The 17,519-nt window shown below is 39.4% G+C and overlaps 2 protein-coding genes across 7 annotated transcripts in view; one reads left to right on the top strand and one right to left on the bottom strand.

The window, feature by feature from the left end:
- The window catches only part of LOC123770659 (troponin C, isotype gamma), a 32,307-nt gene extending 21,329 nt beyond the window's left edge, over nucleotides 1–10,978 (top strand). For both annotated transcript variants that reach the window (XM_045762713.2, XM_045762714.2), the window contains exons 5-6: nucleotides 8,870–9,001; nucleotides 9,132–10,978. In XM_045762713.2, the coding sequence (XP_045618669.1) occupies nucleotides 8,870–9,001; nucleotides 9,132–9,157 (158 nt within the window). In that variant the 3' untranslated portion in view covers nucleotides 9,158–10,978. The remainder of the gene's footprint in view (nucleotides 1–8,869; nucleotides 9,002–9,131) is intronic.
- LOC123770658 (glutaminase kidney isoform, mitochondrial) overlaps nucleotides 1–17,519 on the bottom strand; it is a 157,986-nt gene that overhangs the window by 64,335 nt on the left and 76,132 nt on the right. For all 5 annotated transcript variants that reach the window (XM_045762708.2, XM_045762709.2, XM_069305782.1 and 2 more), the window contains one exon: nucleotides 16,563–16,721. In XM_045762708.2, the coding sequence (XP_045618664.1) occupies nucleotides 16,563–16,721 (159 nt within the window). The remainder of the gene's footprint in view (nucleotides 1–16,562; nucleotides 16,722–17,519) is intronic.

Here is a 17,519-nt window from a genome sequence, read left to right as displayed (position 1 = left end):
TCAAGCATTGTGGAGGAAACACTGTGGGTAATGTATATAGAAAATCTTGAAATGGCTGTTGGGGAATGTTTTTATTATATCATAGAAATAAATGTTTAACACGAAGATTGATTAAACACATGCTGAGAATGGAGGGCAACATATAGATTTAAAGTATTTTTGTTATAAAGTGGCTTAATACTCAACCTGATACATACTGTACATTAACCCTTAACATTTGCATCCATTTTTAGGTTATTTACCTTGTGCAAATGAACAAAATTTATAGCAAATTTATCCTTTCTGTGGGGAGCCCCATTGGCTCCCTGAAGCTATCTAACTGGTCAAATGCCTTACAACTTGAGTGTCATCAGTCCCAGAGTTCTTTGTAAGCCTACCGGGACCATGAACCAGAACCTGGTCCCCCCTCAAAGAGGCAAAGGGAGCAATAGCCATGAACACTTTACTTTTACAATATGTCATCTTGCTATTGACTGGGAAGGGCTCAGAAAGGTAGGCAAATCAAAACAGACCACTATCTGGTTGAGAATTGTCAGCTATGTCCTCACAAGCACACAAGAACTTCCCCAGAAAGCAAACAAACAAGCAAAACTTCATCCAACTAACCCTCTGCTCATTAGCTCCATCCTCCCCACCACGGGGTAGAGGAAGCTGGCCTAGGTAAGTTAGGTCGCCACCATTCAGTTCTTTGATTGATGCCAGGCCAAGTGGTCGCTGTCGACCTGGCTCTGTTTTCCAGTTTTCTTTGGTGTTTTGCCCTTGCGCAGTACTCGCCTAGTTGTGCTTGCGGGGGTTGAGCTTTGGCTCTTTGTTCTTGCCTCTCAACTGTCAATTCAACTGGTATACAGATTATTGAGTCTATTAGGCTCTATCAAATCTACATTTGAAATTGTGTATGGAGTCTGCCTGTACCACATCAATGCCTAATGGGTTCTATTTGTTAACTACTCTGACACTAAAAAAATTCTTTCTAATGTCTCTGTAGCTCATTTGGGTACTAAGTTTCCACATGTGTCCCCTTGTTCATGTTCCACACATGCTAAATTGTTTGTCTTTGCCCACTCTGTCATTTTCCCTGAGAATTTTGTCGGTGGTAATCATGCATTCCCTTACTCTTCTGTCTTCCAGGGACATGAGGTTTAGCTCCTGTTTATTTAGGTTTAGCTCCTATTTAGGTTTTAGCTCCTATTTAGATTTAGCTCCTAACAGGTTTAGCTCCTATTTAGCTCATACTTCTCAGTTCTGGGACTAGTCTGGTGGCATACTTTGAATCTTCTCTAACTTTGTCTTGAGTTTAACTGGGTGAGGACTCCAGGCTGGAGCTGAATACTCCAGGATTGGTCTGACATAAGTGGTATACAAGGTTCAAGTTCAAGTATGTTTATTGACCATAAAATATATCTCTAAAGGATAGAGTAGCTTAGGCCGTTTCTACCCTCCTTAGGTATACAAAATTCTGAATGATTTCTTACACAAGTTTCTAAAAGCAGTTCTTATGTTGGCCAACCTAGCCAACCCCTTTTCCTGTTTAGATAATAGTATTTGTAATTATGTGCACCATAGTACAAGTACAAACATTGCCATTCTAAGCAATTAGAGAGAAGAACTTTGTACTGTCCACTTTATAGAATCTGAAAGAAAATGAAGCTAAAACACAAACTTAAATACTCCTAGGCCTAGTATAGCACAAATATAATTCACTGTGTTGATAGACAGAAAGCCAGAGTGTATTCATAGTTTGGCTTTTATCAAGGTTCCCCCCCCCCCCCCCCCCCCAAGGCCAAAATACAGACCCCGTCCAGGATGCAACCCTACAACAAGCTGACTAACTCCTAAGTACCTACTCACTGCTGCCAAGTGAATAGAGGGATTAGGTGAAATTAAATGTTCCCAATCATTTCTGTCCCGCCCGGGATTCGAAGGCAGAATTCTTGATCGTGCGTCGAGAATGAACCTGATGGTACTACTGTGACCCTATGTACTAATATGTACAGGGGTACCTCGGTTTAAGAATTTAATCCGTTCCTGGAGACAGCTTGTAACCCGAAAACTCATAACCCGAAGCTAATTTCCCCATAAGAAATAATGGGAATGAATTAATCCGTTCCTGACTACCCAAAAACCTCACTTCAAACTAAATTTTATACCTAATTCACCACAATTTATACTACAAAACCAAGTTGTTACTTACCATTGCTGATGAATGCTCTTGGCATACGGAAGATGGTGAGGAGGGGGGAGGTGGAGAGGTGTTACTGTTTGGAAGGGGGAGACCCCTTCCATTTTAACATCAGGCAGTGAGGAGCTGTCAGGGGTGCATTCTCTGGCACGTTTTGCCTGCATACCACTAGGTCCTGGTTGTGGTTCACTGCTCGATGTTCTCACAACAAATCTGTCCATGGAAGATTGTTTTTCCCTTCTTTGCAAGATGTCTCTGTAATGAGGCATCACATTGCCATTGAAAAGATTAATGCAACGGCCTACTATAGCTTTTTCTGGGTGAGTCTTTTCAATAAAAGTTTGCATCTCTTCCCACATCTGACACCACTTCTTAATGGTTGCGGAAGGGACATTCGCTACTGCCTCCTCCTCCTCCACTAGAGAAACATCCTCAGCTGGGTCTTCTTGCTGTTCCTTTTGAAGGGCTTGTAGTTCTTCGGTGGTCAGTTCTTCATTGTCTTCTTCCACCAACTCCTCCACATCATCACCATCCAATTCCAAGCCCATTTGCCGGCCCAGAGTAACAATTTCCTCAACAATAGGGACTTCATTTACAGGCTCAAACCCCTCAAAGTCTAGTTCTGGCATACATTCAGGCCACAATTTTCTCCAGTCAGAGATCAGAGTTCTTTGAATCACTTCTTGCCAGGCTTTATCAACAAGTTTTAAAGAACTACAAATGTTAAAATGGCGTTTCCAGAACTCTTTGAGGGTGAGGTTTGTGGCTTTAGTCACTTCAAAACATTTCTGGAAAAGTGCCCTTTCATAAAGTTTCTTAAAATTCGCTATGATTTCTGGTCCATAGACTGAATTAGAGGAGTGGTGTTAACAGGAAGGAACTTTACTGTGAGAAATTTACTGTATTTGTGCAACAATTCATCGTCCAAACCTGGAGGATGAGCAGGAGCATTGTCGAGGAGAAGCAGGGCCTTGAGTGGCAAATGTTTCTCCTGCAGATATTTTTCTATGGCAGGGCACACCACTTCATTCACCCACTCCGAAAAAAAATCCTAGTCACCCATGCCTTATTATTAGCCCTCCACATCACATGCATTTGGTTTTTCTACACTTTATACTGTTTGAAAACCCTTGGATTTTCAGAATGATACACTAGCAAGGGTTTAATTTTCAAATTGCCACTCGCATTTGAATACAGCACAAGCGTAAACCTATCTTTCATAGGCTTGTGTCCGAGCAATACTTTTTCCTCCTTGGTAATGTATGTCCTCTTAGGCAATCTTTTCCAGAACAGTCCTGTTTCATCACAATTAAACACTTGTTGTGGTAGGTATCCCTCAGCCTCTGCAAACTCTTTAAATTCTTCAATAAATTTTTCAGCCGCTGGTTTATCTGAGCTGGCAGCCTCCCCATGCCTCACAACACTATGAATACCACTTTTTCTAAATTTCTCAAACCATCCCCTGCTTGCCTTAAAGTCTTTTGTATCTGCACTCATTCCAGGGGTTTTCTTTACAAGGTCTTCATGCAATACCCTGGCTTTCTCACAAATGATGGCCTCTGAAACACTTTCACCAGCTAACTCCTTGCTGTGTATCCAAATTAATAACAACTATTCCACTTCCTCAAGTATTTGTGGTCTTTGTTTCGTGATTGTTGATATTCCTTTTGCCACTTTAGCACTCATAATATCCTTTTTCTTGGCAAGTATAGTGCATATCGTTGACGTGGATTTGTTGTACTGCCTACAAAGTTCAACAACATGTGCACCATTTTCATGCTTCCGAATGATCTCTTGCTTTTCCTCTATTGTCATCCTCACATGTGATTTCTTGCCTTGAACCTTACCACTGGCTTTCTTGGGACCCATTGCAATGTATATTATAACAAATTTTATGCTCAAATAGCAAAAACTCCGAAAATAAATGGTAAATCCTTGTGAAGAATTTAGGCGGGAGAGTCACTGGGCGCGAGGCACTGGCAAACTGAGCAGTGATCGCCATTCCACCATGCACTAGGTTGGCCCATACGTGTATCAACAAACTCGTATCCTGAGGCAACCCTCGTATCCCTGATACAAATTTTCTGGGCAAATCCTGCTCGTAACCCGAAAAACTCGTAACCAGGGGCGCTCGTAAGCCGAGGTACCACTGTACTATATTAGGCCTCATATATCATGTATTAGGCCTAGGAAGGATAGGTTAGTTTAATTTATCTTTGCAACATAAGTAGAACATAGTTTTTCGGTTTGTTCAACTCAATAGTGCCAATTTTTACTTTCTAATTTTGTTGTACTGTACATTGGTATATACACTATGGTCCTCTTCATTACTATAAATAGAGTAACTATAAAAAAAAGAGTTTATATTTTTTACATTACTATACATTACTATATACAGTATTACATTACTATAAAAAAGAGTAACTCAGGTATTGGTGAACAACGGATATAGCAACGCGGCAATAAACGCTGCTATAAGAAGACACTTGGACCGATGGTATAATCCTGAACTTAGAACAGAAACCACAATACCTCCAATAAAATTATATTACAAATTAACCATGCACAGTGAACATATAAAACAGGAAAGAATAATGAAAGAAATAATCCGTAAAGGAGTAAAAAGCATTACTCCTAACCAAAACATAGACCTGATCATATTCTACAAAACCAAGAAGACTTCCAAACTCCTTATCAAAAACAGGCCCGAAGCCGATGGAGAACCCTCTACAGCAGTCAAGCGTTGTATACATATACACTTGCCCCCACGAAGGATGTAACCTTCAAGCTAAGAACATAGGTATGACGTCGACCAAGCTGACGAGGCGTTTGACATGTCATCTTCAATCTGGTGCCCCCAGGAATCACATTAGACAAGCCCATGACATCACCCTAACAAGAGAAATGTTGAACAAAAATACCTGTATAATAGACAAAACCCAAGATGCAAGAAGATTACAAATTCTTGAAGCAATTCACATAAGAATAGAACAACCTACCATGAACACCCAAATCATGGAACTATTTACGCTACCCACCATGAGAGTAAGGACAAGACCAGAACATAACGATGACAACACAGAAGACACTGTTCAACATAACAGGCCAATTACACCTGATTAATCTTTGTATGTAGATAGGAGCTGCCTCGTATGGGCCAATAGGCCTTCTGCAGTTACCTCTATTCTTATGTTCTTATGTGCTTCATCCCACATTTATCCCTTATGTATCCCCAATGTTTTTACCTTTATTGTCTTATCACCTGACCCAGTGCGGGTATAAATCAACCAGTTCTGTAAATTCTTTTCACTTGGGAATGAACCATAGAGGTTCGAAACGTACAAATTGTATAAATAAGTGTAATACATTCTATAGTAATTCACTTTTTTCTTCACCTTGAAATTACAAAAATGAGTTTTGGAGAACTCCTCTTTCAGCTAAGCCCTGATGCTAAGAAAATAGAGGGATAGAAGCTCTAAATCAGAAGATAGTAAATACAGAATATGCAGTCATATTCAATGAGACATGTTTAAAAGAAAACCTGCTGCCAGTATACACCAATATATATTATATATTTATTATATATATACTGTATATATATATATATATATATATATATATATATATATATATATATATATATATATATATATATATATATATATATGTCGTACCTAGTAGCCAGAACTCACTTCTCAGCCTACTATGCAAGGCCCGATTTGCCTAATAAGCCTAGTTTTCATGAATTAATGTTTTTTCGACTACCTAACCTACCTAACCTAGCCTAACCTAACGTTTTTGGCTACCTAACCTAACCTAACCTATAAAGATAGGTTAGGTTAGGTTAGGTAGGGTTGGTTAGATTCGGTCATATATCTACGTTAACTTTAACTCCAATAAAAAAAAATTGACCTCATACATAATGAAATGGGTAGCTTTATCATTTCATAAGAAAAAAATTAGAGAAAATATATTAATTCAGTAAAACTTGGCTTATTAGGCAAATCGGGCCTTGCATAGTAGGCTGAGAAGTGAGTTCTGGCTACTAGGTACGACATATATATATATATATATATATATATATATATATATATATATATATATATATATATATATATATATATATATATATATGTATGTATGTGAATTGAATTAATCCGTTCCCCACCCTCCAAAATATTAACTTGCAAATACATTTTATACTGAATACAATGTTTTTTTCTAACTACAATACAGTACATATGTTAATCTTACCTTTATGGAGGACTCTTGTTGGCGTATGGAAGATGGTGAGGAGGGGGGAGGAGGAGAGGTGTTACTGTTTGAAAGGGGAGGCCCCTTCCATTATAACATCAGGCAGTGATGTTCTCTCTGGGGTACTCTTTCTCCTACGTTTTGCCTGAATTCCACTAGAACCTGATTGTGGTTCACTGCTTGTTTGTCTCACTACAAATTTGTCAAGACACACTTGTTTTTCCCTTCGTTTTAACATTTGTCTGTAGTGATGCATCACAGTGTCATTGAATAAGTTAAGGCAACGACCTACTGCAGCTAGATTTGGGTGAGTTGTTTCAGCAAAGGTTTGCCATTCTTCCCATGCTGCACACATTTTCTTAATTGTGTGAAATTTTTGTGTGATTATTTTTTTGTCTATAAATATTGCAAGTATTTACCTCCTTAAAATTTTCTTAGATTAAGGACCTGCCCGAAACGCTGCGCGTGCTAGTGGCTTTACAAGACTGTAATTACCATATTTGTATCCTCACATTCCTTATGTACATTCTTGTATATGCATAAATAAATAAAATAAATAAATAAATAATTGTTGAGGAAGGGACATTCTGTACTGGCACATCTTCCCCTGAAGAAATTTCCTCAGCTGCCTCTTCTTGCTGCTCCTTTTTGAAGGGTTTGGAGTTCTTCGGTGGTCAGTTCTTCCTTGTGTTCTTCCACCAACTCCTCCACATCAGCACTATCCAACTCCAAACCCAATTGCCGACCCAAAGAAACAATTTCCTCAACTATAGGCACTTTAGGTTCCGGCTCAAACCCCTCAAAGTCTCATTCTGCAACATATTCAGGCCACAGTTTTCTCCAGCCAGAGATCATGGTTCTTACAGTCACTTCTTGCCAGGCTTTGTCAACAAGTTTTAAAGCACTATAAATGTTAAAATGGTTTTTCCAGAACTCTTTGAGGGTGAAGTTTGTGGTATCCTTCACTTTGACACATCTCCGGAAAAATGCCCTTTCATAAAGTTTCTTAAAATTGGCAATGATTTTCTGGTCCATAGGCTGAAGTAGAGGAGTGGTGTTGGGAGGAAGGAACTTAATTGTAACAAAACTAAATTCCTCCATCAGTGAATCCTCCAAGCCTGGAGGATGGGCAGGAGCATTGTCGAGGAGAAGCAGGGCCTTGAGTGGCAAACTGTTCTCCTGCAAATATTTTTTGATGGCAATACACACCACCTCATTCACCCACTCAGTAAAAAATTGCCTAGTCACCCATGCCTTACCATTAGCCTTCCACATCACACACATTTTGTGTTTCTGCACAATATATTTTTTGAAAACCCTTGGATTTTCAGAATGATACACAAGCAAGGGTTTAATTTTCAAATTGCCACTCGCATTACCACACAACACAAGAGTAAACCAATCTTTCATAGACTTGTGTCTGGGCAATGACTTCTCCTCCTTGGTAATGATTGTTTTCTTTAGCAATCCTTTCCAGAATGGCCCTGTCTCATCACAATTAAACACTTGTTGTGGTAGGTATGCCTCACTCTGCACAAAATCTTTAAATTCGCCAATGAATCTTTCAGCCGCTGGTTTGTCTGAGCTGGCAGCCTCCCCAGTGCCTCACAACACTATGAATGCCACTTCTTTTTCTAAATTTCTCAAACCATCCCTTGCTTGCCTTAAACTCTTTCGCTTCTGCATCACTCATTCCAGGGGTTTTCTTTAAAAGGTCTTCATGCAATTTTCTTGCCTTTTCACAAATGATGGCCTCTGAAACGCTATCACCCGCTAACTCCTTGTTGTGTATCCAAATTAATAACAACTGTTCAACATCCTCAAGTGTTTGTGTTGTAGTGTTTCGTGATTATTGATATACCTTTTGCCACTTTAGCACTCATAATGTCCTTTTTCTTAACCAGTATGGTGGATATCGTTGACTGAGATTTGTTGTACTGCCTAGCTAGTTCAACAACCCGAACACCATCTTCATATTTACGAATGATCTCTTGTTTTTGCTCTATGGTCATCCTTACATGGGTTTTCATATGTTGAACCTTACCACTGACTTTCTTGGGACTCATGGCATGATATATAATAATTACTTTTATGTTCAAAAAGCAAAAAATCACCACAAAAACGGAATTTTTATAGGCGTGATCGTCACTAAGCGGGCAGCTGTAGTAAACTGAGGCAGGTCGGCCCACGTGACTGGGAACCACGTGCTCGGTCGACTCGAACATGTACCAACAAATATCGTTAGTCAGTGACACCATCGTATGTCGAGTCGCATTTTTCGATCAAATTTACATCATAACTCGAAATTATTGTAAGTCGGGGCAATCGTAAGTCGAGGCACCACTATTATTATTATTATTATTATTATTATTATTATTTTAGCAATTCTGGACAATACTATGACCTCTGGCCAATCACCATTACTTTCATTGGCAGGTGAAGGATTCATCCCAACGAAAGTGCTGCGAGAGATTCTGCATGAGCTGGATGACAAGCTCACTGATGAGGAGCTAGATGGCATAATTGATGAAATTGACCAGGATGGCTCTGGCACTGTCGACTTTGATGGTAGGTTTTAGCTGTGAACTCCCAAAAATTTTTTATTTTGCCATCATAATTCCATGATTTACTGATATTCACTAATGCACTTAATAGCTAATATCAATATGTATAATAATGTATATTATTCTTTCTGCAGAATTTATGGACATGATGACAGGGTAAAAGACATCCATACATCTCTGACCACTCCTCCATGACTTCATTGTTTGGTCATCATTATGTCATGTAATATTACCCAATTAGAGTTATACGCAAGCACCATTATGAGGTTGTTGAATGATTTATCAACTACATGTTATGTCCTTTGTACTTGAGTTAATCAAATTAAAAACAATTTAAAAGTTCCATTTCTTCCTTCATAGTTTTCTTATTGCTAGTTATCCAAGAAGTTAGCTTCATTACTCAACAGGTCCTCAAAGTGACACACTAAACCTTCCCTTTGCATAAAGCTCCAGTACAAAAAACAAAAAATAAGAGTCCATGAGATATACTGTGATTGAATCGTTGATGAATATTTTATAATTTTTATACACATTTAACTTTAAGTTGTGGAGGCACATACATCTCATTTGATTTTGCTTGATGTCTTGTTTGAAAGTTTATAAGTTTAGCTTTATTGTCTTGTTACAGTGATTGTGTTCCAGTGTTGGCCAGTTTTGTGATGACTGTTGTGATGCAATGTTCCCACATTTTGTTATGACTGATTTGTTACACTGTTCCCATTTTTGTTATAACTGTTCAGACACACTGATCTTTCGTTTTGTTATAATGGCTATGTCATACTGTCAAAGGCAGATGTCTAGCATTGTTGTCATGTTTCATTGCCATGTATCAGTGTCTTTCATAGTGGAGCCATATGTTCCTAGTTCCAATTCCACTTTCTATATACTATGGCTCCTATCCTTCCTTCCTTCACAAAGAAATCTACAGTGATGCCATATGTTTCAAGATCCTCTACATCAGTACTAATTTGCTTCCAGTCTCTATACAGTAATAGCAATATATTATGTCACCCTACAGCTTGTCATTCCTAGTTACTTTTCAATGGTGCCTATCACATTGCCAATTCCAAATCTGTAGTGGGGCTACCATATTCACAATTTCTTAACAATAGTGCTATTATGTTTCTAGTCACACTGCAGTAGTGCCACCATTACGAAAATAAACACCATTATTTTACGAAACAAAGCTGCCGGAAAAATATAAGAAAGCTCACTTTTGTAAATAGAGTGGTAGACGGTTGGAACAAGTTAGGTGAGAAGGTGGTGGAGGCCAAAACTATTAGTAATGTCAAAGCGTTATATGACAGAATGCTGGGAAGACGGGACACCACGAGCATAGCTCTCATCCTGTAACTACACTTAGGTAATTACCATGTTTCCATTTTTTAACATAATTAAGTACATTTGTATTTATACATATATATTGGTATCCTAAAATATATAAAAATCTACATAGTTTTATGTCAAGAGTATACAAGAGTATTTATTGTATGGTATACAATACTTACAACCCCGTTTCACATTAGTTTTTCATAAACTAACAAACTTTGTTATTTTCTTTGTCCCGTTTGTTATTTTCTATTTTCCATGATTATGAGGACATCTTCCCATACACAAGAATGAATAAAATAATGAGAGCGCTCAATGCACCTCAAATGGCAGGTCTAAATAGGTGAATGACTGAATATTCAGTAATAAAATGTTGGAAAGTACATGTTTACATGTAAACTACTCAAGAGTGGGAGATTTATTATCTGCAGTTACCATCCACAGGTAATATAGCTCAATCTAATTCTGGCAATTACTACAGTATATTATTATATCACATTATCGGGTGCCTCTAAAGTGGCACCACATGTTCCTGCATTTATTCTCCTTCCCTACTCTCAACAACCTCCACCACTGTAAGATTCAGTGTTAACATGTTATCTGTAAGTGAAGTCAAAGGTTCTTATAAGAAAATAAAGAAAATTTACCGTTATATTTTGTTTTACTTAAACACACAAGCTCATTTATCCACTGTGAGGGAATTGTTAAATAGCATACATTTTTTATGTTCATTAGGAATGGAGTTCAACATTTTGGCCTACCTTTATTGGCAGGGAATGTTTGCATAGATTTAGTCAGATTTGGAAAATATAAAAAAACCAGCGTTGAATGTAATGAAACACCATTTTCTGGGTGAGCTCCAGAGGCTCCCTGGTGCTATCGGATTGATATACACTATATTAGTCTGGGGCATCAGTCAATGGAGTTCTGCCTACCGGGGACCACGAGCCACAACCTGGCCCACTCAGAGAGGCACTATGCAGGGAGCAATGACCTATGGAAACCCCCATGTATTTGGGAGCATTCCATGTCTGCCATCGACCGGGGTTAGGCACCCAGAAAGGTAGGCATAACAAAACAAACCCCACTTGGTAAGAAATTTCAACCGAAGACTGAGCAGAGAGACAGAATGCCCCCCAAAACATAAGGAAACAAGCAAACAAGCAAGCGTCATTCACCGCCACGCCGTTTATCCGCACAGCCTTCCTCTTCTTGGGAGGGGAGGGGGAGGGGGAGCTCCAGACCCCAGCACAGCTACTCACACCTCAGTTTGGAGGCTGAGCATATAGCGGCCGCCACACACCAGATAGGTGATGACAGCCACCTCCCTCACCAACATTCCCCTACCAACATACTGTTATTGCTGTTATTACAATATATTCACAAGTTATATAGTAAGTATCTACATTTGTGTTCACCATAACGAACCACTAAACTGGTATGGCGAGTCCAAGCAGCATAGTGCCACCAACATGGGTAGAACACCTGGAGAGAAATGATATAATATCAGACAGACAGTATGGTTTTCGATCTGGAAGATCCTGTGTATCGAATTTACTCAGTTTCTATGATCGAGCCACAGAGATATTACAGGAAAGAGATGGTTGGGTTGACTGCATCTATCTGGACCTAAAAAAGGCTTTCGACAGAGTTCTACATAAGAGGTTGTTCTGGAAACTGGAAAATATTGGAGGGGTGACAGGTAAGCTTCTAACATGGATGAAAAATATTCTGACTGATAGAAAAATGAGGGCAGTAATCAGAGGCAATGTATTGGAATGGAGAAATGTCACAAGTGGAGTACCACAGGGTTCAGTTCTTGCACCAGTGATGTTTTATTGTCTACATAAATGATCTACCAGTTGGTATACAGAATTATATGAACATGTTTGCTGATGATGCTAAGATAATAGGAAGGATAAGAAATTTAGATGATTGTCATGCCCTTCAAGAAGACCTGATCAAAATAAGTATATGGAGCAACACTTGACAAATGGAATTTAATGTGAATAAATGCTATGTTATGGAATGTGGAATTGGAGAACATAGACCCCAAACAACCTATAAATTATGTGAGAAATCTTTAAAGAATTCTGACAAAGAAAGGGATCTAGGGGTGGTTCTAGATAGTAAACTGTCTCCTGAGGACCACATTAAGAACATTGTGAGAGGAGCCTATGCTACACTTTCTAACCTCAGAATTGCTTTTAAATACATGGATGGAGAAATACTAAAGAAATTATTCACAACTTTTATTAGACCAAAGCTGGAATATGCAGAGGTTGTGTGGTGCCCATATCTTAAGAAGCACATCAACAACCTGGAAAAGGTACAACGACATGCCACTAAGTGGCTCCCAGAACTGAAGGACAAGAGCTACGAGGAGAGGTTAGAGGCATTACATATGCAAAAACTAGAAGATAGAAGAAAAAGAGGCGATATGATCACTAAGGTTCAAAATAGTAACAGGAATCGATAAAATTGACAGGGAAGAATTCCTGAGACCAGGAAACTTCAAGAACAAGAGGTCATAGATTTGAACTAACAAAACAAAACTGCCAGAGAAATATACGAAAATTCACTTTTGTAAACAGAGTGGTAGACAGTTGGAACAAGTTAAGTGAGAGGGTAGTGGAGGCCAAAACTGTCAGTAATTTCAAAGCATTATATGACAAAGAGTGCTGGGAAGACGGGACACCACGAGCGTAGCTCTCATCCTGTAACTACACTTAGGTAATTACACTTAGGTAATTACACCAAATTAAGGTGTGCCACTACTCAACTGACGACACCACCTCACTGCCAAGATTCCTCCTCCCACCATACTATGCACATCAATAATTCTCACCACACTGCTGATATTATCAGAATCCTGGTCACTAAATCCTGTAAATGAATAATTTTCAACAAGTTTATTTTGTAAAGGAACATGAGAAGTCATTTCAAAATTCTTAGATGGACCAAACAATGGCAGTGTGCCTCTCTCCCTCCTTCCCTCATTGCCTCTGTCACTCCCACTCCCTCACTGCTTGTCCCTCCCACTCCCTCACTGCCTCCCCTTCCTCCCTCACTCAGGTTGATATCCAGCATGGTGGGGATAGCAGTACTGTATTTGTTTACAGCTGCTGACACATCCTTTGTAACCGTCACACACAAGGTGTTTATAATTACAAATGGCAACTCAAGAGGACTCAAGCAAAATACTGTAAATATACTATATACAGTACTGTACACCCTTTCTAAGGTATATAAAGTTACAGTATGATTCATTATTGTACAGTTTAGTAGTCCTGTATATAACAATGAATTATTCTTAATTTATATTATATATATTACAGTACTTGATTTATAATACATATATGTAAGTATTAAATCAGTAGTTCTTTTTGTTTTGTAGTAAATAATACTACATAGTATACTATACAGAGAGTAATCACACTTAACGTGACTGCATCAATGTCGCTAGAGCTTGTGCATGGGAACACCCACCACATATGTTCGAACCCTCATCACAGCAGCTCCTACAGACTTTCTCACTACATAGTATTGTAATACTTAAGAACAACCCCAATAAACAATACAACCCTCACCCAAAAGCAAACGTGGTATACCCTAATGATGTCACCTTCGATCTATTTATATCAGTATGACTACCACAAAAATTTTGAGAAGACTGACCTGCCATCTACAAGCTGATGCTCCTAGAAACCATATGCAAAGTGTACATAACACAACATCACTAGCAACATGCTAGTAGAAAATAAAACAATCCTGGCATCCATCACTGACCAGAGAAGACAGCAAATACTGGAGGTTATAATAAAAGAAAAAATACCCAGGTTATCTTGAGGTTATCTTGAGATGATTTCGGGGCTTTTTAGTGTCCCCGCGGCCCGGTCCTCGACCAGGCCTCCACCCCCAGGAAGCAGCCCGTGACAGCTGACTAACACCCAGGTACCTATTTTACTGCTAGGTAACAGGGGCATAGGGTGAAAGAAACTCTGCCCATTGTTTCTCGCCGGCGCCTGGGATCGAACCCAGGACCACAGGATCACAAGTTCAGCGTGCTGTCCGCTCGGCCGACCGGCTCCCTCGCTCAGCCGACCGGCTCCCTAGTTAGATAGTTGCGGATGCACTATCACGTGTTCATGAAGTGCAACCTTCCGCTTCCACACTCCTTCCAGCATTGACATCTCAGGCATTAGGAAAAAGCTTCGGAGAGGAGCTGTCACGTGAATCCCCTGCATTAGCAGTGGAACTGCCTTTTCCCTTCACCCTCAATACCTCTATACTGGAAGTCTACATATACACCAGCCCAGATGAGTCATCAGTCCTGCCACCTCTTCATACCCCCCCCCCCAAGGCCTGGCACGGCCTGGTACGACTCAAGAGGCAAGCTGGGTGCCTCTGCTAACCGGTAGTTTGCCCCCATAAACAAGCAGTTAGCTGCCTTCAACTGGCAGTGGTGCAGCTCAGCACAAAGGCACCGCCAGCAACAAACGAGCAGTTTGCTAGTTGACCAGATGTCCATCCTTGCGTTAACACTGGATGAGTCATCACCGCCGGACTATATAAAGGGTGCCGCCTCCCTGGAGAGCTACAGGCTCACCATAGCCCATGCTATTTGGAACTTTTTGTTCCAGGTAGCGAAGCTTTAACAACAACAACAACAACAACCACCCTGGAGAGCTACAGGCTCACCATAGCCCATGCTATTTGGAACTTTTTGTTCCAGGTAGCGAAGCTTTAACAACAACAACAACAACAACAACCCTGGAGAGCTACAGGCTCACCATAGCCCATGCTACTTGGAACTTTTTGTTCCAGGTAGCGAAGCTTTAACAACAACAACAACAACAACAACCCTGGAGAGCTACAGGCTCACCATAGCCCATGCTACTTGGAACTTTTTGTTCCAGGTAGCGAAGCTTTAACAACAACAACAACAACAACCCTGGAGAGCTACAGGCTCACCATAGCCCATGCTACTTGGAACTTTTTGTTTCAGGTAGCGAAGCTTTAACAACAACAACAACAACAACAACCCTGGAGAGCTACAGGCTCACCATAGCCCATGCTACTTGGAACTTTTTGTTTCAGGTAGCGAAGCTTTAACAACAACAACAACAACAACCCTGGAGAGCCAGTCTTTCCCTTAGTGCTCTTGGAACACCTTCGTGTCTCTCACCCGTTGTCCGCCTTCAGCCAACATCGTGTGACTAATGCCATGGTGGTATGGTAGCTGTCTTCAGTACACCAGTATATCTTTATGCTTTTATTCATTGCTTATAGTTTATTTTTGCATTTAAGATCATACTAACTTGTTCACCTTTGCATTACATGATAGCCAAGTATTGTCATGTGTGACTTTGCCCCATATAGTTCGTTCAAGTGAGGACACACTGTATGTAATAATAAATTAGTATGATTCAGTCCTGAATCATAATTCAGATTCAGAATTCAGTATATATATATATATATATATATATATGTCGTACCTAGTAGCCAGAACGCACTTTTTGGCCTACTATGCAAGGCCCGATTTGCCTAATAAGCCAAGTTTTCCTGAATTAATATATTTTCTCTATTTTTTTTCTTATGAAATGATAAAGCTACCCATTTCATTATGTATGACGTCAATTTTTTTTATTTTAGTTAAAATTAACGTAGATATATGACCGAACCTAACCAACCCTACCTAACCTAACCTAACCTATCTTTATAGGTTAGGTTAGGTTAGGTAGCCGAAAAAGTTAGGTTAGGTTAGGTTAGGTAGGTTAGGTAGTCGAAAAACAATTAATTCATGAAAACTTGGCTTATTAGGCAAATTGGGCCTTGCATAGTTGGCTGAGAAGTGCGTTCTGGCTACTAGGTACGACATATATATATATATATATATATATATATATATATATATATATATATATATATATATATATATATATATATATATATATATATATATATATAATATATATATATATATATATATATATATATAATATATATATTATATATATATATATATATATATATATATATATATATATATATATATATATATATATATATATATATATATATATATATATATATATATACTGTATTGGGGTGTGAGTTTTCAGTTGCATATAGTCCTGGGGACCATTCAGGCTTGTTCGCATATGTGTGTGTGTATATATATATATATATATATAATGTAAATAGTGTGCATATGGAGTGTATAGAGTACTTACCTGAAAGTAGAGATCTAATGAAGCCATGAGATCACATTTCTCAGGAAAGCACTTGTTCTCTCGCATATAATAACCAAGTGAATAGTTTCTATCTGCATTTTCACGCTCGGACAGGAATGTGCCATTGCTGAAGCCAATGTTCTCTCCACCTGCTAGTCTCTGTGGTTACATAAAAGAAAGGACAGAGTTAGACATATAATAGTGCTCTGATCAGAGAAAACTATGAAATTCACAATACAGCAAAATCTTTAAGAAACTAGAAAGCAATTTTTTTGAAGGGGTAATGTACAGTGGAACCTCGGTTGATGATCGTACCTCTTTACGGACCAGCACTCAGCACTAGCAAGGACTCACTTTGTGAGTCAGGTGCAATTTTTCATAACGAAAATGTGTCCTGGCATATGTATTAATGTGGTTATAATTTTTTTGGGGGGGTGGGGGTGGGAAGACGAGTTGTTGGGGCCAGACAGATGGAACGAATCGAATTTGCCCCACATAGTTCGTTCAAGTGAGGACACACTGTATGTAATAATAAATTAGTATGATTCTGTATGTAAAGTTTTCCCACGTGATTTCGTGAGAGGAGCGTCCCTGGACTCCACACTGGGAGAGAGGGCTGAGACTCCACACATACAGGTTGTGTAGTATGTGCTCGTGAGGTACTCGCCTCACTGGTTGAGATTACCGACCTCCATTTATATCCGAGTGATGGGAACTGTAATCATTAAACTAGTGGTTACCTTGAGGTGCTTCCGGGGCTTAGCGTCCCCGCGGCCCGGTCGTCGACCAGGCCTCCTGGTTGCCGGACTGATCAACCAGGCTGTTGGCACACACCAGTGAGTGAGAGTTTTCCTTGGTAATGCATTATCCCTTTTCCTGCGCTAAATAAATGTAATGCACACACTTTGGTTGTTTCTTGAGTTCCCACCAATGCAAAAAATGGTACTGGTCCCACGT

The sequence above is a fragment of the Procambarus clarkii genome, chromosome 56 (genome assembly GCF_040958095.1).
Source record: "Procambarus clarkii isolate CNS0578487 chromosome 56, FALCON_Pclarkii_2.0, whole genome shotgun sequence".
In the NCBI taxonomy this organism is placed as follows: Eukaryota; Metazoa; Arthropoda; class Malacostraca; order Decapoda; family Cambaridae; genus Procambarus; species Procambarus clarkii.
Note: the sequence above shows the minus strand (reverse complement) of the source record. Positions and strands in the feature narration are given on the sequence as shown.